This window comes from Primulina eburnea, chromosome 1, assembly GCF_022965805.1.
Source record: "Primulina eburnea isolate SZY01 chromosome 1, ASM2296580v1, whole genome shotgun sequence".
Lineage (NCBI taxonomy): Eukaryota > Viridiplantae > Streptophyta > Magnoliopsida > Lamiales > Gesneriaceae > Primulina > Primulina eburnea.
Window position 1 is genome coordinate 3,408,794 of NC_133101.1, and position 23,319 is coordinate 3,432,112.

At 32.8% G+C, this 23,319-nt stretch overlaps 2 protein-coding genes across 8 annotated transcripts; both read left to right on the plus strand.

Annotated features, from left to right (window-relative positions):
• Positions 1-11,335: 11,335 nt before the first annotated feature.
• Positions 11,336-15,564, plus strand: LOC140819161 (inositol-3-phosphate synthase). Its single transcript, XM_073179188.1, has 10 exons — positions 11,336-11,651; positions 11,773-11,841; positions 12,145-12,280; positions 12,375-12,622; positions 13,398-13,624; positions 13,700-13,815; positions 13,910-14,086; positions 14,222-14,410; positions 14,531-14,593; positions 15,158-15,564. The coding sequence occupies exons 1-10, from the start codon at positions 11,464-11,466 to the stop codon at positions 15,275-15,277; spliced, it is 1,533 nt and encodes a 510-aa protein (XP_073035289.1). The 5' UTR covers positions 11,336-11,463; the 3' UTR covers positions 15,278-15,564.
• Positions 15,565-17,279: 1,715 nt separating this feature from the next.
• On the plus strand, positions 17,280-22,483 carry LOC140819209 (2,3-bisphosphoglycerate-dependent phosphoglycerate mutase 1-like). Of its 7 annotated transcripts, XM_073179281.1 has the most exons (9): positions 17,280-17,495; positions 17,614-17,722; positions 17,819-18,089; positions 18,183-18,406; positions 18,916-19,034; positions 19,134-19,290; positions 19,368-19,469; positions 19,544-19,663; positions 20,987-21,388. In XM_073179281.1, exons 2-9 carry the CDS (start codon positions 17,711-17,713, stop codon positions 21,044-21,046), a joined length of 1,065 nt encoding a protein of 354 aa, XP_073035382.1. In that variant the 5' UTR covers positions 17,280-17,495; positions 17,614-17,710; the 3' UTR covers positions 21,047-21,388. The 7 variants fall into 7 exon arrangements, with proteins under 7 accessions (XP_073035382.1, XP_073035605.1, XP_073035764.1 ...); XM_073179504.1 differs by lacking the exon at positions 20,987-21,388 and adding an exon at positions 22,069-22,483 and having other exon boundaries at positions 17,280-17,722; XM_073179663.1 differs by lacking the exon at positions 20,987-21,388 and adding an exon at positions 21,420-21,975 and having other exon boundaries at positions 17,280-17,722.
• Positions 22,484-23,319: the final 836 nt, after the last annotated feature.

Sequence of the window (23,319 nt, forward strand, 5' to 3'; positions counted from 1 at the left end):
TTGCAACTTCAATCTTTTTACCAATAATTCGTCTGATTTAAATCGTTGTAATGAACGACTGACTACATTTCAATCTTTTCTCTTTGTACATAAATTTGAAATACTTATTTTTATGGGCCAAGTTTAATTAAGATTATATCTCCTAGACGTATGGTGAATTATTTTCATCACGTTAAATGTTTTCATAATCAGACCGGTGATCGAATCGGTCTACTTTAAAATAGCAGTTCAATCGGTTGGACTGGTTCAATAAGTGGTGATTAAATTACATTCACAATATTTCTCTTGGTCCAAAAACATAAAGTACTATTGATTCTGAGCATACGATAGATTAATTGTTAGGAGACAATAATTGTCTTGTTAGACTAACTATCAAAACATGACGTATAGGCTGTTATATAATTTTAAAATATTAGAGCTGCACAATAATCACTGGCTATAGTTTTGTATAAAGCGACAAACAATTTATTATACAATTGGTAACACTGTCAAGATCATATGATCGATTCTCATGGATTGCAAAGAGTACAGTTATTTGAGAACCGATGAGGATGATAGGAAGCATTGACTTCCTCTAGCTAGGAGAGCCATCGAAAATCTGTGCTTAAGCTCCGATACAATATAAAAATATTTGACTTGCATCATCAGTTATAATTTTTTGTAAAATGACAAATATTATCTCTTGTACTAATGTGACATGCTCTCTACATAGGAATAGATAGTTTTCCAAACCATTAATTTTTTATTTTTTTGAATCATTTTGCAAAAATAAAAACATTACTCGATCGTGACATTTTATATATGTGACTCGAATAATCAAAATAATAACAATATAATAACACTTAAAACCATGAATGAAAATTTTGTAACTAACATATAATAATGAACAAAAAACATATAAATTGATATAGCAGTTATTTAATTACTTCTCCTTTTCTTCGTTCTTTTAGCAGAACGCTCCTTCAATCTGTTGAGTTGCCTCTCCCACGCCTCTCCACAAATACTCGAATTACGTTTGATCTCCTCACATGGGCCATGGCCCCAAAGAATTCTTCACACCCAACTCGAGATCGTATATTCTCCGCAAGTTCGGATCAGAAAGTGCTCCTATGCATTCCTTAACTCGACAAAAAGTTTCCTGGATTCCTCCTTTGTTAGAGGTGCAGAACAAACAACCGGATGGTATCGAAGAGCCATATTTTTGTAAGCTTTCTTGATCTCATCAAAACCTACATTTTGAGAAGTGAGCAAGAGAGTTTGATAAAAGTTGGATTTTTCCTGCATGGATAAAATGACCAAAGATGATAGGTTTTTGAGTTTTGGTTTTGTGGTACTTCGATGGGTTTTGAGGAATCACGTTTCCTATTTTGTAGTTTGTTTGCATGGAGAATTTCATAGTGCCTGCGTGTGTAGTGAGAGAAGTGTAGCTCTTAGCTCAAGGAGAAGATTGTAATGAAGTCATGCATGCATATATAATATATCTATATCTATATAAAGATGTCTGAGTGCAAATGAATCGAGTCGGCCAACAAAATTATGGCTCGCGGGGTTTGATATATTTGTTTTATGTTTGAAAATGGTGAATTCCAGTAAAGCACAAACATGTTCATATATAGTTTAAGCCACCTTCTAAAATATTTTTTTGTACAATAGTCCTTGCATGTGCATCTCACAATTTATTATTATTATTATTATTATTATTATTATTATTATTATTATTATTATTATTATATTTAAATAATTTTATCTTTTTCATCATACTAAGAAGCTTCTTAATTACCTTGTAAAGGACATTGAATTAACTATAAGATAAATGAAAATGGAGTTTGTCTTATAATAATAAAAAAAAATCATGAAATTTTGATAGGTTCATGAATAAATTATTTTTTATGATTAAAGTAACTTGAATAGTTAATTAATTTATATTATTTCATATTAAGTATAAATTATTGAATTTGATAAAATACATAATTACAGATATACCTTATATATATGATGTTATTTTCTACTTAATGTCCAATTCATTGAATGTTCCATAAAGGATTTCATGTATGTATGTGTGTGTGTGTGTCTATATATATATATAGCCCTGCAATTTTTATAAATTGTTGACAATTTTATTATTTTTCATTGTATATAAATTAACACACGGTACCCAATTATATGTGTCATGTCGAGCAACATAGGCTCCGTGAAACGTCATATTTGCAAGGCCCGTGAAAAGTTGGACCGAGTTTGTACTGACTTTCGAAAATTTCACTTACCGAAACTTCTAAATCTGCTAACTCGGCGACAAGATTTCGAAATTTTAGTAAAATTTGGGACTGGAACTATGGAAAAGAATTTTGTTAATCATGAAATGATTTGCACGAGATTAGGGTAACACCTCTTTAAATTAATAAAATTCCATGGTCCCAACATTATTAATTTATTGAAGTTTTACTGTATTAAAAAGTTTGATTTTTTAGGTTGAATAAAATCATCTTACCCGAGGGCGGAGGCCCTGTCTCGATAGGTAAACCTCTCGAGAATTCTGGAATTAAAAGTTGTAATGAATACTTCTTTCTATTCTGGATACTTTGACTGCTGGACGTTCAATGTGATCAATAATGAAACTAAATGCAAATATACCCTACAAGTTTGGTTGAAGCCATTAAATAAGTTTCAGTCATAATGGAAATCTCAATAATAACCTCCAAACGTACGATCACATACAGACATGCCATAGAATTTAAGTACTCCTCCTTAAAATGCTACCAAGAAAACTCAGAAAATAAATAATGTAGGGTTTTATTATTCCATTCATTTTCTGACATACACTGTGGTCTAATTAAAGAATCCTTTGACTTACTCACTACATATATATATATATATATATATATATATATATATATATATATATATATATATATATATGTATATATATGTATATATGTATATGTATATATATGTATATGTATATATATGTATATACACCATACAAATATTTAATGTGTGTGTACCATATCAAAAAATGCTGATAGATGTATATATATAGTTAACATGAATTAACTTTTTCATTGCAAATGCTGACATACAATTGTTCTTAAAAATTTTCAAGAAAATTACTTTTTTAGTTTTCAAGTTTAACTTACGTGATTTTGATCTGTTATATTGTCAAATTGAGATTTGGTCCTATATTTTTTTTTTAATTTTAGAAATTTGTATCACAATTTTAGTTATTTTTCAACACAAGTGTTTTTATGATTAGGACTAAGCAAATTGTTCTGGCAACTCAAGCCTGGAGGACCATAAAATGAAAGGTACCAGTCAATTGTGTCCGAAATCACTGGAATTTGATCGATGTTGCCTTTTGTCACATCACCTAGTTATAACCAGTGATATTTGAGATAAACTTTATGATTATATTCTTATAAAAAGTGATTATTATTGGAGGATAATAATCAAAATACGTGAGATCATATGCTAAATACACAATGTTTTTACTCTTATATTCATTTTAGCATTAACGATTATTATTTTTAGGTCTCGTAGTTCACTCATACATCTTTATTCTTATTTTACTTTTAATAAATATATTTTCAAAATACGTGAGATCATATGCTAAATACACAACGTTTTTACTCTTATATTCATTTTAGCATTAACGATTATTATTTTTAGGTCTCGTAGTTCACTCATACATCTTTATTCTTATTTTACTTTTAATAAATATATTTTCAATTTTATTTATATAATTTAAATGACTATTATTTAAAATATATTAATATTTTTTTATTATTTAAACTTATTTCATCCTATTTTACGAGTACAATTTATTTAAAATAAAATTTTATTATAAATTTAAAATGAAGGAGCATAGGAAAAATCACATTTGCATACAATAAAAAACAATATATAAATTACTAATTCACGGATTTTTGTTGTATGGTGTCTAAATATGCTCAAATAAGTCGACACGAATTTGGTGATGCATTTGACTGTCACGTAATTTTGAATTTGTCCAGAGATAATTATAAAATCTTCGATTTGAGCCCTACACTGGTTGTATGAGTTCATCACCTTCATCGTTGTACCAATTTGTCACATATTCGCTTTCATCTTAAAAAAGCATGTGGTAAAGGACATATTGGTTGCTTGTAGCTTAGAAAATCTGTAAAAAGAAGGCGGCATGAAATATATTGGAACAAACAAAAAATTTGGAAAATTAGGTGGATATCGCGTATAAAAACTAATTTGAGAATATTGATAATTTGCTGGAATTGGGAATTTTGGGAAAAACATTTTCTTTCGTCGTGTTTAGAGAATTCGCAAAATTTCTAAAAAAATCCTCTTTTATTTTCATTCATTTCGGGTAAAAAAAATATGATTATAACATAAATATTAAAAAGAAATTGTGATGATGAAGTTAATATAGAAAATATTTTGTGATCATAATAATGTGTTTGGATTAATAAAATAATTTGTGAAAATTAATGAGTATTTATAGGTGAATTTTTAATTTTTTTTAAAATAACTAGCCGTTGAAAATTTTAATATTTTATAAAATTAAGATTTTTATCATTTTTTTAATTATTTTTATCGTTTAACCGTAGGTACATTTTTTTAAAAAAAATATTTTTTTTAAAAATAAAATGGAACCGTTTGTCAATTTTTTTTTATTTTTTATTTATAAAAATGGGGGATGGGACGCGCCCGACACAATTGAAAGGGTTTGAAAAAAAATTAAATTGGGCGTTTAAACTTTTGACCGGCCAACTGATGTGGAAAGTGGATAGATGTTTTAGCAATCACCTCCATTGATGTTCAAACATTTTGATTTAAGAATAGGTCTCTTGTAAAATGTTATCACGAATCTTTATCTGTGAGACGAGTCAATCATACCGATATTCACAATAAAAAGTAATACTCTTAACATAAAAATTAATATTTTTTCATGGATGACCTAAATAAAATATTCGTCTCACAAAATACGATCGATATAGATGCTCTAATCTCCAAAGTAGGTTTGGTAAGTTTGGCTTGACACATTCGAATATGTTTACGAACTATTCGAACTACTAATCGAAAATAAATTCTGGAATGTTCAATATATATTTATTTATTATATCATAAAAAATTAAAGTTCGCAAACTATCGAATAAAATTATTTGGACTCGAATTCGATTAAAAAAAAATGAAAATATGTTTGAGTTCAACTCGAATTTCGAATACAAAGCAAATATTTTTCGAATTGACTCGATTATTTTACCTCAACTACTTTATGATGTATGTTATTATTTCGAAATTTATTAAAATATCTAATAAAAAATAATAAGAAAATGGCAATTGTCGCGATATAATCGATGTCAAACTTAATATCTGATAGCAAAATAAAGAGGGAAAATGAAAGGCAAATATAAGATGGATACAAATAGAGTACTAAAGGCAATGGTCCCTGCGAGCAAAACAACATTTGAAGCCTCACAGTTCTTATCCTCGCCGTGGTTCCGTGAATGAAGTTAATTCTCTTCATTATGCCGCCATTTTTGGTTTTTACCAATAATTATTCCAACATATAAGTGGTTCCGTGAATGAAGTTTGCAAAAAGTTTAAAACAAAAATGGCGACATAATGAAGAGAATTAACTTCATTTATTAAACCGAACACGCTGAAAATATACTAGTAATTTACGCGCACGATGAACAAATATATAAATAATAATTGTTAAAACTTTAACAATTTTGAGAATGTGAGATAGTTGAATTTAGTGAAATATATATATTTTTATGATAATTTTATAGGGATACTATCTGTCTATTTCGGAGTTATTTATTTAAAGAAACCGGCCGATGCTTAAAAATATACTGTTGATAGTCTGGTAAAATTGAAATTAGATATATGAAATTGTAATCTTGGTAATTATGCACGAAATAAATATAATATGGATATTATGGAGTGAATTATATGATAACCTGAGTTTGTCATTTCCATAAAATGAGTCTATTGTACAATGATATTTATATGGAGCTTAAGCTCGCAATGTCACAAAAATGTTATCAGAGATGTTCAGTGACAAAAATGTCAGTAATAAGACACATTTTGAACCTAGGGTACATCAATAAAAGCGGTAAAGTAAATAATCCAAAAAAAGGTAAAGAAAACACAATCATTGATTCATTATAAAAAGACTCGATCATCAGCTCAATCTTGCACGTTCAATTGTTTTCTTGGCGGGAATATTTATTGATTTTCAAACATTTTCATATCAATAATTGTACTACTTGTAATCTATATCAATCAAACACGTGACATTAACAAAGTTACATTTATATACTGCATCGTATACATAATGTCGAGCTCGAAAATTCAATATGGTGTATTTGATTAAACACGTTGTGGAGGCGGATGCATAACACTACTTGCACGATTTCTGCTCTGGAAATTGCAATATTGTTTGAGTTTGTTCTTGACTTTGTTTTCTCAGCACACTTTTACAGCATAATTCCAACATCAATAATTCATCGAAATAGCGACATGTCATGCTACGTAAATCATCTATGCTATGCTGGATTCGTTTGTTTGATATGAACATGTGGTATAGTTATTTCTTTACGCAGCGTTTGGTTGGGCGGATTAGGTGTAATAGATTATTTTATCACACTTAATCATGCGTTTGGTACGATTTTTATTTAACCAGCTTAATTCTTCCTATGAATGATTAGGTGGTATTACGTGTGATAAAATAATACCTCATTCCTCCGTAGGATTATTAATCCCCCCTCTATCCCTACTCTCTTTCCAATTTTACCCTTATTCCTTCACCGCTATTGAACCACCTCGGCTGCCGGACCCGCCGCTGCCGCCCTCGCCGAACCGCCTCCAGATTTCCGCCGCCGGACATACGCCGGACCGCACCGCACAGCCGTCGCCGGACCTTCGTCGGAACGCCATCGCCGTCGTCGGACCGCCGTCGTCGCCCCGACGCCGTCGCCGCCACGCGGCTGCCGGATCCACCGCCAGACCACCGCCGGAGTTGAAGAAGAAAAAAAAAGAGAAAGGGAAATTTTGTCCTTTCATAAAAAATTTCAAAATTATCCTACACTTAAAAATCTTACCAAACATACTACCATATATTACATATCTACGACGATCATTTTCTTTATTATTTACATCTGCAACCAAACGCAGCCTTATAGTTTACATAACATTTTTAGTGAATTTCTAAAAAACATGAAAATTTATTTATTTAATCTTAAATTGATGATGTTTTTATCGAGATTTATTTTTTGGCTTAAAATAAATAAAATCGTAATAAAATTTTAACGCTTCTTACGTTTAAACTTTTTAAATTTTGTAAATTTTGGAACTTGATTATACTGTTTCATCACGCTTCACACTTTTTATAACTTTAGTAAAATACATATAAATTCTAATTTGATTCAATAGATATTTAATAAATGATGTATTCAATCTATCATACAAGAAAATAATTAACGTATCAATTAATTAGTATCTTTTGCAAAAAAAAATCAGAGACTACGTACAATGATAATAATGTGTAGGGATTAACTAAAAAAATATCTTCCACTGATATTTTCCAAAGCATCTTTTTGTAAAAGATATCATTTCGTAAGGGGATTTTATATTGAATCGAATAAGTTGAATCTATGGCCAAAAATATAAGTAATAATGAAAAAGAGAACAAAAGAGAAGGAAAAGAAAAAAGAGATCGGTTCATAAAGTTTACAGAGATATTTCACCATGAAGATCTTTTTTTGTCTCTAGGGCATGATGCTTTCTAACTTGAGTAGATCTCATTTGAGACGGCCTCGCAAATATATATGTGTTAGATGGACCGAGTCAGTCATATCTACGATGAAAATAATATTTGTTAAAATTCGGGTCAAGTCGAAGATCAATATCACAAAGGGATGATAAGAATGATTGTATTGTAATTAGATTAGGATTAGAAAGAATGAGGTGTTTTGAATTTGTTCGAAATTTTATTTACTAGATTAGAAATAACTGAAACGATAAAAATAATAATAGATATCGACCAAAAGGATAAGTGTGAGTTCAAACTCATCTTAAAACAAAAAATATCTATACCCTTAAGGGTATCGGAGATGTTCGGTGTAGTTTATTTCACTAACGTGATTTACATATTATTACGTTCATACGAAAGTTTATCCAATACAGACCGAAATATAGTATCTGCGACTTGTGGATTACCACATTGTAAAAAATATTTTGTTACCAGTGATGAGTCGGTATCAAAACTCAAACCTAGTTAGTTATATACATATTATTACTATATTATAAAATTCTTACATATTTTGTTACCACTAACTTATACATCTTACTCATGTAACATGTATTCTGCTCCTCATGTGGCTTTGCCAAATAAATTTCATCTTAATCCTAATGTACAAAATATGAATGCCCTTTGCATTTGCTCATCATGATATCAAACTTTAATATAAAATATTAAAAAAAAGCAATTTATTTGAATATATAGGATTAGAATCTTAGAGGCCTTATAGCTAGGCGAATGAACCAACAATTACTTAAAAACAAAATTTCCTTTTATAATTGAACATTTCTCCTCAAATCCCTCAATCACAAAAATTTATGTGAGACGGTCTTACGAGTTGTATTTTGTGAGACAAATCTCTTATTTGACTTATCCATGAAAAAATATTACTTTTTATGCTAAGAATATTACTTATTGTGAATATCGGTATAGTTGACTCATCTCACATATAAAGATTCGTGAGATCGTCTCACAAAAGACCTACTCTCCTCTATTTTACGTTTTTCTTTCATAAAATAAGGCTCGGTCCCATTGAATTTGTGACCCCGATGCCCATCTTTTCGTCCCTCGCCCACTCTACAAAGTACGAAATCCCTAATCTATTTTCTTTTAGGGTTTGAGCTTTCAATCTTCCTGTTTTATGTCATAACCCATCAAATTTTCGGGAAATTGGTCTTCAGTCCCTAATCGTCGATTTTTTTTGTGTTCGGTCCCTGAGTACTTTTTTAGTACCACATTTCCACATAGAGTGTACTACGTTTCCATATAAAGTGTACAAAAATTCGTGTGAGACGATCTCACGGGTCGTATTTGTGAGACGGATATCTTATTTGGGTCATCCATAAAAAAATATTACTTTTTATGCTAAGAGTATTACTTTTTATTGTGAATATGGGTAGGGTTGACCCGTCTCACAGATTAAGATCCGTGAAACAGTTTCACATGAGACCCACTCAATATCAATTTAAGTGTATATAAGTACATCAAGCATTTTTCATTAACTATATATTAATTATTAACTCGAGATTTATATATATGTGTAGAAGTATAAAACAATATATATATATATATATATATATATATATATATATATATATATATATATATATATATATATATATATATATATATATATATATGAGCATCCATTATCAACACAGAAAAATACACGTGAGAACGCCGACCCACACGTGTCTATCCCTCGTGTCACTATATATATATATAGTTTTGATATCCTGCATACTTACCGTGCACACCTTTGTAGGCACCGATGATGTTTCACTCATCCATTGGATGCACAATTTTTCTATATTTCATCACATCCAATAGGTGAGTGCCACCTCATCGGTGCTGTGCAGGATATCAAAATTATATATATATATATATATATATATATATATATATATATATATATATATGAGCATCCATTATCAACACAGAAAAATACACGTGAGAACGCCGACCCCACACGTGTCTATCACTCGTGTCCCTCTCATCTCGCTCGTGTCAATTCAGGCCCTTCTACTCCTTTAGTCCTTTATGTGGATCTCTCGTCCTTGGCTTCTCCATTTGCCTCTTCTTGTCCCTATCTCACAAAATACTAGACAACGAAATACAAACCACTACATAAAATATATTTTTTTATTTTAAATTATTCATTACATTTATGGAATTAATTACGTTGGTGTAATAAATTATGACCTTTTAAAATAATATATATTAGTATACTTGTCATTTTTAAAATAATATAATACAGTGGTTATTTCAAGCATCACTTTCGATTATTCTTCTATTGTTCTTAGAGAATTTCTCTATATATAATTGTACTTCTTACGATCCATAAAATTCAAACTCATGATCTTGATTCTTACACCCATGGTGGAATAAAAATAAAAGAAATATTAGAATCGAAACTAAATCAACAATAGAGTTCCTCATATATCATACATGGAATCCAGTCTTTCTTTCTCTTGGATTTCATTATCGTTCTCCCATTCAATGCCGTTTTCAGTTAGGTAAGAGAGTGATATGTTTATGACTCAACAAACTAGGAGAAAAATACTCAGTTTAACTCTAGATTGATCCAGTTCGAAAAAATTCTTAACTAGATTTAGAGTATAATTTTCGTTAACAATTATCTTAATCTCTACAGTTCTTTCCTTATTAATATGATAGGTTAATTGTAACTACTAACTAGTATAGGCTAAAATGTATAGGTTTTTGTGTATATTTATTGTGTGCCACTCATATGTAGATAATCACACCAAAGTTCTATCATAAAATAATCTTACCGAAAAACCAAAATTTCTATTAATATATTCATTATATTACATCATAATAATTTATTTTTTATTTAATTTCGTGGGAACTTTTTATATTTTTTCTGAAAATATTTTTTTTTTTTGGGATTTTCTCTCCTTCCCCAAACTAGGGGTGCAAACAACGAACCGAATCGAGCCGAATAATAGTAAAAAATTCAGGCTCGAATTCGGCTCGAAATAGGTATATTCGAGTTCGAGCTCGATTCGAAGTTCGATAATTTCAAATATTTGGGCTCGAGCTCGGCTCGAAATGAAGTTCGAGTTCGAGTTCGGCTCGAAATATTCGAATATATTCGTGAACTATTCGAATTATTGCTCGGATATTAAGGTTTGAAAGCTCGAAATGCTCGAAATATATATATATATATATATATATATATATATATAATTACATTATATTAATAAAATATTAAGGCTCGCGAACTATTCGCGAGCTATCGAACAAAATAATTTGGGCTCGAGTTCGGCTCGAAAAAAAGTTCGAACGTGTTCGAGTTCGGCTCAAATTCGATAAGTTCGAATACGAATCGAATATTTATCGAGCCGGCTCGAAAAACTCGCGAACATGTTCGGTTCGTTTGCAGCCCTACCCCAAACAATGATAATCACTTGATTATAATTTTGGTATATTTGCATGGTCAAGGTTCACATATTGTGTGTGGCCAGATCAGTTATACAATGCCACTTGTCCACCCAATCCGCCTATATATGCCAGGTACAGTCCGTCACCCGATGGCACATACACCGCTCACGCACTAAAAGGTGTAGGGGTCCTTGCGCCTTCGATTTCTTGGTTTCTCGGCGCTCCTTCGTTGAATCCTCCGCCGATTTTCAACGAAGAAAAAGATGTTTATCGAGAGTTTTCAGGTTGACAGCCCGAATGTCAAGTATTCTGATGGTGAGATTCAGTCCGTGTACAATTATGAGACAACGGAGCTTGTTCACGAGAACAGAAATGGCACCTATCAATGGATTGTGAAGCCGAAGACCGTGAAATACGAGTTTAAGACCGATGCCCGTGTGCCTAAACTGGGGTAATTTGGTTGATTATGGAGTTAATGTGTGGCTGTTGCGAGATTATGGCCCATGCATTTCAATTATTGTGTTTCATTTCGTGTTTTCTGATTTTTTGTTTTCTTGTCGTGGGTTTTGTAGGGTTATGCTTGTTGGATGGGGAGGCAACAATGGTTCGACCCTTACTGCTGGTGTCATTGCGAATCGAGAGTGAGTTTTTTTTTTAAATATAAATTTGGATATGGTTATTTTTTTTGTTTTTGAAAAATGGAATAGAATCAAACGTTTGTGGGATTTTGTTGGTGAATCTCAGGAGGAAATCTGTGAATTTGTGACTGTTGGTAAAATATTTTCAAGACAAGATTCTACGGAATAAGGAAACCACTTTTTGGAATTTATATCCGTATTCCTTGTAAAACAAAAAGATTCAATTTTTCATGTTTTTTCCTTGGTTCTCTGTCATTTTGTGGAAGCGTGACAAAATTTTTGAGACATGGGTTGAATGATTTTCAGAGGGATTTCATGGGCAACAAAAGACAAGGTTCAACAAGCCAATTATTTTGGGTCACTCACCCAGGCATCCTCAATCAGAGTTGGTTCTTTCAATGGGGAAGAAATCTATGCCCCATTCAAGAGCTTGCTCCCCATGGTATAGTACCCCTATGTTTCCTCTGAATCTCTGATGTATATTTTAATATAATTTACATAAAGTATAAATGATTTTTGTTTTTGAACATGAATAGGTGAACCCAGATGATATTATATTTGGGGGATGGGATATCAGTAACATGAACTTGGCCGATTCAATGGGAAGGGCTAAAGTATTAGATATTGATCTTCAGAAGCAGCTTAGGTCCTACATGGAACACATGGTTCCACTCCCAGGAATCTACGACCCAGATTTCATTGCTGCAAATCAAGAGTCACGTGCGGACAACGTGATCAAAGGAACCAAGAAACAACAAGTTGAGCAAGTTATAAAAGACATTAGGTACGTAGTTTTAATTTTTTTTTATTTCTTCATGTCAATATATTATGGTATTCATGTCACTTGATTCAGGTTGGTGTCTTCTGCTATATAAGTCTGAACTTTACTTGGGCTTTAGGACGATTTTTCTACTGATTTTGGATCTCTGTGTATTCTGTGGGGCATGCTGAAATATGTAGAATTGTTCCTTGGCTAATGGCGTTGAATTTGTTGATTTTTTGAAATTGGATTTTTTGCTGTGATCAAGTGATGGTGGAGTTCACAAAGTGCCACGCATAATCTACTTGTTGAAATTAAATTAAGAAAATACATATGTTGTGTAGAAGAGATGAGGAACATCATAAGTTCACTTTTTTCAGCTGGGGCAGCAGGCAATGCCAGAACTAAGAGTTCAAGTAGAATGAAACAACTTATATATACATCACACCCCAATTAATTTTTGCTTAATACATTGATTGATATATGTAAGTTTTTTTTAAAGAAATCAGTTGGTGTGGTGGTGATTTTATCTGTCCTTTTGCAAAAAGTTTAAATTATGAAAAGAAGTGGGACAGGGGAAAGAGAGAATGTAATTTGACGGCTTATGCCTCGAACTACTTTGGTCCCCATCTTAAATTATTTGAACTCAGCCACTTTTTGGACAACTAGGCAACTATCATAACCCTTTGAACATATTCCAGATTTTTTTTAAAATATTTGTTTTTTTTTTTTGAAAAAATAACGTCAAGATGAGTTTCTGAGTTTTGTATTAACTTGGAGAGCTCTATGATTTTGTTAGGGAGTTTAAGGAGAAAAATAAGGTGGACAAGATAGTGGTGTTGTGGACAGCCAACACCGAAAGATACAGTAATGTTGTGGTCGGTCTCAATGATACAGTAGAAAGCCTTATGGCCTCGCTTGAGAGAAACGAGGCCGAAATATCTCCTTCAACCTTGTTTGCCATTGCTTGTATTCTTGAAAATGTGCCCTTCATCAATGGCAGCCCCCAAAACACTTTCGTTCCAGGTAAATTTAATCATCTTATAACCAAAATTTTCATGTCGAAAGTGGTAATTAATCATAGTCATCTCGATTGTCCAGGGCTGATTGATTTGGCGATTCAAAGGAACAGTTTGATAGGCGGAGATGATTTTAAGAGTGGCCAAACCAAGATGAAGTCAGTGCTTGTTGATTTTCTTGTTGGAGCTGGTATCAAGGTTCATCACATTCTTTTGATAAACTATGCGTCGTGTTCAAGATTGTTTTGTATATTTTTTTGGTGTGTTAATTTAATTTTGTTTACTGCTACAGCCAACATCAATAGTGAGCTATAATCATTTGGGAAACAATGATGGGATGAATCTGTCGGCGCCTCAAACTTTCCGGTCTAAGGAGATTTCTAAAAGCAATGTTGTTGACGACATGGTTGCTAGCAATGGCATCCTTTATGAACCTGGAGAGCACCCTGACCATGTGGTGGTTATCAAGGTATGACCACCATCAATTTTGATTTGCATATACATACTCAATACATATATATTGGTAATTTGCATTCTGGTAATAGAAAATTTTGTTAAATCTTGATTAATAACCTCATTTCCTGTGGGGTGGATGAACGTATAGTATGTGCCATACGTGGGAGATAGCAAGAGAGCTATGGATGAGTACATTTCGGAGATATTTATGGGAGGGAGAAGTACCATTGTGTTGCACAACACTTGTGAGGACTCTCTTCTTGCAGCTCCAATAATCTTGGATTTGGTCCTCATAGCGGAACTCAGCACTCGAATTCAGCTCAAAGCTGAGGAAGAGGTATTTCTTGCAATATCAGCATTCGAATGTATAGTATTACTACTGAGTACTGACATTAAAGCCCGTTTCGATTTTGTGCTCATAGAGTTTTATATATTCTTTTCATCTCCAATTTTACAGGGAAAATTCCACTCTTTCCACCCTGTGGCCACCATTCTCAGCTACCTTACCAAAGCTCCTCTGGTAAGTGAACTCCAAGGAATTTTTTGTTTTTTTTAATAAAATGGGAATCAAAATTTATTTTTCTTGATAAAATAAATCGACATCAAGTCTAGTCCATTTCATTTACAATTTTTTAATGAAGATTCTGACTTTGGTCCCCCGGTCCAATATGGACCAGCAGCTGATAAAGTCGATGTGATCCTTTGATGTTGCAAACACCGTTGATAGCAAAACGTGTGGCTCATTATTTCTGACTTATTTATTCTTGTGAACATGAACGCTAAATCTTGAGGACCACTTAAATGATCGAGGCAACGCTTCATCTCATGTTGGTTTTATTTTGGGTACTTTTTTTGGGAATAGTTATTATAAAACTTTCAAATATATCTATCATATAGGGTTATAAGTTTGGAAGCAAGCTCACATGTTCGCCCTGGACTTGGGTCTCTGTTATTCTATAAAAATGGTGGACCTAGTTGATATAGATGTCCACTGCATTCTTTTCAAACATATATTTTAAGCCGATACGAAAAGGGTATAGTAATAGTAATAATAATAGAGTTGTTGTTTTGTGTTGGAAAACAGGTCCCTCCTGGTACTCCAGTGGTAAATGCACTTTCAAAGCAAAGGGCAATGCTTGAGAACATTCTCAGGGCTTGTGTTGGATTAGCTCCAGAGAACAACATGATTTTAGAATACAAGTGAAGAAAAATTGCGGAAATATTTTCGCGATATAAATATTTCCCGTTCTTGTTTATTTTCGGCTTTAATTTAGTACTCTCTAAGACAAGTATTTGTGTCTTTTGGTGTGTAGTATTTTTTAGTTTCTTGTAGTTATGAAATGACAGAAAACCATGCATTTTCGACTTTGCTCGTCTCGGTTAATCTATGGCGAAACGAAAGCGGTGTCACATGGAGTTCTAGTTGTGAAGTGTTGTTTAATCGCTCTCTATATATACATGTCTATCTATCTGATTTTCGTTTTGCCAAGATGTCTTTGGGCTGTAACATCTATTTGATTTCGAATTTGATCTATTACTATTTAGGATCGTGCCTGTAGAAATGATTTTCTATCATGTAAATTTATTTAGTTAAGAAACGTACTGGGTTTAACTCTTGGTACACCAAAGGTTGATTGTTTGGCTAAATTTTGAATGCCTTGACCAATGTAATGTCACTTGTACAGGTGGAACTGAATTTAAGTATTGAAACACTTTTGTTTGGGCTCTTAAATTGAATCAGAACCAATAATATTCAAGTTGTTGCAGTGTCAAAAAATGTCATGTGGTTGTTTCATATACATGTGTATAAAGTCGAGCTTCTTAACGTTCGTTAGGCCGGGTATAGGGATGTGATGTATTAAGTCGCTTGTGAGCTACTCATAGCTCGGTCCGATAAAAAATTCATCCAATATCGTTTGTTAAATATATCAAGTTGAGATCGAGCTAAAGAATATTCAGTTCACGAACTCAAACTCGACTAGCTTCTTTTTTTTTTTGACATAAAGACAAGTTTATAATATCAAACCGACTAGTTTGTTTGGTTTTGAGTGTAGAATAATAATTTGCACGGTCTCACATCGAAATTTGAGTGTAAGATAAGTTATTAAAATGCTATAAGATGAGAAGCCGAATCCTTAAACTCTGATATCTTAGTTGACCTTTTCATTAAGAATACTCATGGAACTCGAAAATGATCTTGTTTAACGAGCTCGAAAACGAGATCGCTTAACGAGCCGATATCGAGCTATTCACGAGCTTAATAATTTTAAAATGAATCGAGCTTAAAGCTTATGATAAAAGCTCAAATCGAGCTCGAGCATATATATACTTTAAACGATATGAGCTCGAGCCTGATATTGTTTTGTTCAGCTCGTTTACACCGAGATTGAGCCTATATATATTTTAAACGAGTCGAGCTCAAGCCTAATGCTATTCAACGGCTCGTTTACATCTCTAGTCAGATTCAATTACACTGAGTTGAAATTCACCCAGTTATCTCAAATCAGCTAATATTTTCAATTACACGACTGTTGATATTAGCTCGTGTATATTGAGAAAATATGAGGTTGATCATATATACTTATTAGAGAATTAGATCAAATTGTTGGTGCAAACTTAAAATCATTAGAACAATATTAATCAAATTTAGAAAAAATTATGATTTTGGTTTGTATATTTACTTATTTGATTTTGGTCATTCATATTGGTTGATTCCAGTTTTAGCCTTGTTACAACTTTTTGGTAATTTTAGATTTTTCCAGAGGAGTGCTGATATATCATTAGAAACATCAATATCATGTCGATGTATCGTCATTATCACATCAACGTCATGATGGAAAATGACTAAAACTGGAAAAAAGACAACAAATTGAAATTGAAATTGACAACAAAGATGCCAAATCGCAAATAGGTAAATGTATATGACAAAAACTATAATTTTTTCCTAAAATTTGATATGATGTAGTTAATGGTGTATCATCATAACTTATTTTTGTAAGATTATATTTTAGAAGATAAAAACATATTTATTATTGTAATGCTTCTCAAATTCAAATGACATGAATTCCATGACATGTCCAAAGTTACTCATTGATATTCTTTTCAAAATATAAAGTTTTTTTGGTAAGGATTATATAAAAATCTTATTATATTATTAAAAAATCAGAATATTTATTCAAATATATAATTTTTTAAAATAAGATTTGATACAACTTGGGGGCTTGCACCCCAAATTCGTAGGATAAATTTCATAAGCAATTTCAAATATGATCTGCGGGACCTGTTAAATCAAACAGATTCACAAGTTGACGTCGACTGACGATGGGATTTAGGTTGGGTACGTAGGATCATTGGTTACATTTCATAACTTGATTCATGATGCGGCGGCGCCACCCTCTCCGCCCGAATTTCCCTTCATCCCGGTGATCACATCGATTTGATCGCAATTTCTAATGTTATTTTAATTCGGTAGCCTTTCTTTTCACTGCTGATCCGCCTATTTTATACTTGTCTTCTGTTTGTTTAATTGTTTTGGCTTAGGAAAGGTTGTTAATCATCCACTGTCCACCGTATGTAATCCTGTTTATAATGACTACATAATTGATGCACAAGTATTCAAGAAAATGATCCACCTATTATGTCGTCATCGGTGATTTTACATGAATGATGCAGAAGTATTCAAGAAAATGATCCGTCTTTCTGTCTTGATTGATATTTAATCTGAACATTTTTTTTTTATTTTAAGGTACATTTGAGGTATATTATAAGAATGAATAGTCCTGCTCTTCCTCAAATCTTAAATGCTGGTTGGATAGTTGCAAGTGGCGGTGAACTGTATTCTAGTGAGAGATTTCAATGCTTCTTTATTGGATGCAAGAAGCATCAAAAGAGTTACAACTCCAGCTGCTTCAGAATGTGCATAGATGATGCATCTGTATCTCGTTCAGCATATGTACATCCCATATTGTCTTCCTCCCACACTCCCCATGATGCCAATGCTTCTCAGACGAAAAATAGTAACTACACTCAGAATCATTTTTCAAAGTTTGTGCAGTGTTCTTCAATTTATCATGCATAATGCCTACCTACACATCAACATACATTTGCAGATGAATCTACTTTGATTCTGTTAAGACATGGACAATCAATGTGGAATGAGAAGAACCTGTTCACTGGTTGTGTAGATGTGCCATTAACAAGTAAAGGAGTAGAAGAAGCAATTGAAGCTGGGAAAAGAATTAGCACCTTACCTTTGGATATCATCTATACATCGACACTGATACGTTCTCAGATGACAGCCATGCTTGCTTTGACCCAACACTGCTGCATGAAGGTTCTTCGAATTTGGATTATTTTGTTTACATAATGTTGCAGCGTCTTAAGAATTTTACCGCTGCGTGGACATGAATTATTTGAAATTTGTGTTAGTGCTGATTGTCAAATATATGTACCTCCTGTGAAAGATCTTAGAAATTTAAATTGAACACTACCATTGGGCCTTGGGTCAGAAAAGCTTAAAAAATATTTATCCAGGGATACTCTATTGAGCATACGTAATTAATTACTCTTTCAGCATATTGAACAAGTTAATCACAATTTATTTTTTTGACATAGAAATCCTTAAATAGGTCAAACTACCATATCGCTCAAACGTAACGTTGCAGTTGCTCTACATGTACAATGGGAACAATAACCATTTTTTTTAAATGGGAACAGAACCATTTTCATTAAAGACGTATGTATTATCGTGGTGAACCTATTCAAAATTTTGAGGTGCCTATAGTTATGCATTGTGAAATAGACCTGTGTATTATTAAGGTGAACCTACTCAAAATGATTCAGGTGCCAATAGTGATGCATTGTGAAACTGAACAAGCAAGGACATGGACTCAAATTTACAGTGAAGGCACCAAGAAGCAATCTATTCCTGTGGTTAAGGCATGGCAACTAAATGAAAGAATGTAATTTCATTCCGAAATTTGGTTATGCTTCATGTCATTCAATTTTTTCGCTTTTAATTTTAGCAGAGCAGAGCATAACAATATTGATTATGTTTATAGGTACGGAGATCTACAGGGTTTTAATAAGCAGGAAACAGCTCAAAGATATGGTAGTGAGCAGGTTCATAAATGGCGTAGAAGTTATCATGTCCGTCCTCCAAATGGTGAGAGCTTGGAAATGTGCTTAGGAAGAGCAGTTTCCTTTTTCAAAGAGCATGTAAGTGTGATGCCTATAATTCTTTTGCTATGACTGTTCTCATCATATGGGGATTTGAGTTGATAACAATTTAACAGATTGAGCCTCAGCTTTTGAGTGGAAGGCATGTGATGGTTGTAGCTCATGCAAATTCACTGAGGTCCATAATCATGTATCTGGATAAATTGACTTCCGAAGAGGTAACTATCAATTTTGTACTTGGGTATTTGATGTCATTTGATGGGTTTATTTCTCCGACTGTTCTCATTGACAGGTTATTAATTTAGAGCTCTCAACTGGTATACCTATGCTCTACATGTATGAGGAAGGAAACTTCATTCGGAGAGGAAGCCTCATTGGATCTAACGAGGCTGGTGTTTATGCTTATTCAGAGGTATTACCTTTTTCTGATTGCAGATCTAACACATGTAATTGTCATGCTACATTACATATTAACAATTATTCCAATGCCTATCTTGATTTGATCGCATATTAGTGTTAAAATAGAATGAAGGACTACTGACTATATAAATCCAGTATAAACTCAATTTGGTAGCATGGAGACTATATAAATTCTATCAACTAAAAGATGTATCATGGAATCTGTAAAATAATTTATTATATAACGGATTGAATGCACAATTCTATAAAATGTATATATAATTCATTAAACTTAATATGTATTCTACTAATCAGATCAATTAACATAAACAATCACTAAAATGTTATATAATTATGAGAAATAATTGTAAATAAGCCAAAATTATAGATAGAATTCGACATTGCAAAGTTCGTTCTATGGAAAAGATTACTTCAAATAACTTAAATGGCTCTCTAGCAACGGTTTTGACTAAACCGTCGCTGAGACTAGCTATAGTTTATACAGAACCGTCGTACTACACCGTCGCTGAGACTAGCTATGGTCTATACAGAACTGTCATTGCTATCAGTGATAGTTTACTCTTAAACCTTAGTTGAATTCAAAGCCGTCGCTAACCCTCCATGTAAATTTTTATGTCGCTGCGACCAGCGACGGTTTTGCTCATCGCTAAACTCAGCATTTTTTCGTAGTGTCTAGATGGGGAAGTTATTTAAGAACTTGAGACAATAAATCTAGATTCAGGTTATGGTGACAAAATGGATATTAAAGACTCTTTGGATTGTCCTGGTGAAATAAATGCTAGTTAATTGGTTTTAAATTTAGAAGAAATGGTTGCCAACATCACAGATAATCCTACTGACGATGCAACTAAGGACGACACCGTACTTTTATGTCTGTTATTCTCAAGAAAGCAATCAAAACATCAACAACACTTCATATTTTCTTATTACAATTTTATAAATCAACTCTCGAACTTCTGGAAACAATAAGAAAAACCAAAGATGAGATTGAATGACATAATTTTTTTTAAGAAAAATAAAAAATATATTCATATTTGAATAAAATATGTTATGCAACAAATTAATAATTTTAGCAAATTATTAATTTGTTATATGAATGGTACCATAGAGTTGCATAATGCTTTTAGGAAAACAGTATCAAACCATCCAGATGTAAATTGGCAGAATAGAATCGAAATAGTGAAACTTTGCTAGAGTATATTTCACTCCTGGTTCTGTAAGAGCTTTTGATCATATATACAAAATTCAATACGCGTATCAGTCAATATTCATACAGATGAGTTGGCATCGATCAAATTTATTTATTTTGCTGCAGAGCCTGGCAATTTATAAGCAAAAGTTAGGTGAAACAACACAACGAGGAGTGGAAGTTTGAAATTTTTCGCTCGAGTAAATCTCAAATTGCATAACCAGATGATGCCTACACATATGCTCAGCCTGATGCGTTTGGTGCAACTTGTTCAAACACGAGATGAACGATATGATAACTCTTTAGGCCAGTTTGAAGACATAAATGCACAAAGCTTGTTACTGTAGAATTAGTCTGATAATATGAAATCAGTTAGGATCTAAAGAGTAAACTATGTCCTCCCTATTCTGTCAGAAGTTTCATTTTTTCCATAGATGGAATTATGTTTAATCTAGCGTGATTATTCACTTCAGTTGTTGATTTGATATTGGATTTGAGAAATTGAACTACAACAATTTGCTTAGGTTGAAATATTAGTTGTCAAATTTTCTATTTGTAGTGCATCGTGTTTGGATAAGTATATTCCTGGACTTGGTAACCATGTGAACGACAAGGGTGTAAGTTGAGTTTCTCCACTTGCCTCTAGCTTGCGAATTTAAACTAAACTTCGGTTTTTCAAAAGCTTTTAAGGTATCTCAAGGATGTTTACATGCTACTCATTAGCTCACCCCCAGTGGGGATGTACATGTTTAAACACTAGGATGCGGTACAGTGAGTTTGACAGGATGACACGGAGAAGGTGGAAGGCATTGTAGGTGAGCCATAGTTCAGTTTAATCACATGCAACAATCTTCCTTGACCAACCAAAAGTTAGCTGCTTATTTTCGTGGAAAAATTTGTATTTGTACATACCAAAGGTGGCAACAATCAATAGGCGTCTCAATGCTTCATGTTGTCCATCCCAACTCAAGAGAGCAAAATAAATATTATATATGAGTGTTGAGAGTAATTGTGATGTCTTCTTGCGAGAGCTTGATAATTGATTTATCCTGGTCATACTCAAGGTCGAGATTGTGACATGGATGTGCTATATTGGACGAATCACTTAATTTTTTCGTGTTTTTGTTGATGATTTTATTCCACTTTCTTGGTGTCTTGTTCTCTTCACTACTCAATCTCTTTGTTTAATTCATAACAACTGGTACCAGTTCCTACGGTATTTGAAAGTTTGATGGGATTTCTAAGGAAATGATGTCTGGTGATGCTGGGTTTTAAAAGAGACCAGTAATACACCTCCAGTTTTTCCTGGGAATTTTCCTTGTGATCGAAATCAAGCTTGAGATGCAAATTGATGGCCGGAGAAAACAGATCGGGACATTGAATCAACAAGTTCGACTGAAGAAATTTTACAATCTAGCAATTTTTGATTAAATATTAGCTGTAAAACAAGAACTTCCATCAACCTGTAACAAGAAAGAAGCCGAAGAAGATGGAGGCTTATGAGTGGGAACTACTTGACTTTTAGTTGTTAGGTGTAATTCAACTAATACTAATGAAAAATGAGACACATTATCTGGCGGAGGCAAAAACCGTTGTAAAAAATAAAGTCCATCCTATTAAAGTCTCAGACATGTATGGAAAGCCGTTAGCAAACAACCAGGTGCATCTCATGAAAATATTGTCTAACTTGAAGATTGATGAAGCTGATTCGGTGGCGGCACATATCAATGACTTCAACATGATTGTTTATCAGTTAATATCGGTTGAAATAAATTTGATGATGAGATTCATGCAATTGCTCTTTTGGCTTCTCTACATGTTTTCACTATCAAAATTGATTTGCTGGTGTGCTGACTACAAAATATACCAATTTAAATATGAAAAACTAAATCTAACTTCTAAAAAATCAATTAAACGATGTGAGTTTTTTATTCGGCCATCAGTTATAATCTCCTAAGTTAGACGCAATGGACGAAGGATTGACTAAATTAAGGAAGGATAAATGAAGGAAAAAAATTTGCAAATGGCATTAATCATCTTTATATAGCATCAAATACTAAACGACATTTGTTTATAACAGATAGAAATATAGAGTTTCTGGTAATGGAAACAAAAGGAAAGACAAAGCTAATAATTACACAAATTATTAAAATAATGATATATAATAAATCTTGAATCATCTCATGTGATCTGTGTATATATGGTGGTCGTACGGTGTGTAGGCTACATGGCTTACTGGTGTCCAGGAATTCGGATTGCTTCGAGTGATCTAGAGCAGTTGGGAAGTCAGCATGTGTGTGTTATGTATTGTGGCATAATGTGCACTCGGCATTCTGAGGCAATTGCCTCAGGCGATGCTCCAATCGCATCAAGCAGGGTGGATCCATGATTTTAGGTTTGAAGTCACATACTAAGAGACAGCAGTGTGCGACATTGTCAGAACTACCAATTTCCAATGT

What these genes read in the sequence shown, in the direction of transcription:
- LOC140819161 (XM_073179188.1), top strand. Translation starts at nt 11,464, where the DNA reads ATGTTTATCGAGAGTTTTCAGGTTGACAGCCCGAATGTCAAGTATTCT. An exon ending in GGTGTCATTGCGAATCGAGA is followed by an intron (nt 11,842 to 12,144) that starts GTGAGTTTTTTT and finishes AATGATTTTCAG; the next exon opens with AGGGATTTCATGGGCAACAA. An exon ending in TCAAGAGCTTGCTCCCCATG is followed by an intron (nt 12,281 to 12,374) that starts GTATAGTACCCC and finishes GAACATGAATAG; the next exon opens with GTGAACCCAGATGATATTAT.
- LOC140819209 (XM_073179241.1), top strand. An exon ending in TGGCAACTAAATGAAAGAAT is followed by an intron (nt 19,035 to 19,133) that starts GTAATTTCATTC and finishes TTATGTTTATAG; the next exon opens with GTACGGAGATCTACAGGGTT. An exon ending in GTGTTTATGCTTATTCAGAG is followed by an intron (nt 19,664 to 20,986) that starts GTATTACCTTTT and finishes ATTTTGCTGCAG; the next exon opens with AGCCTGGCAATTTATAAGCA.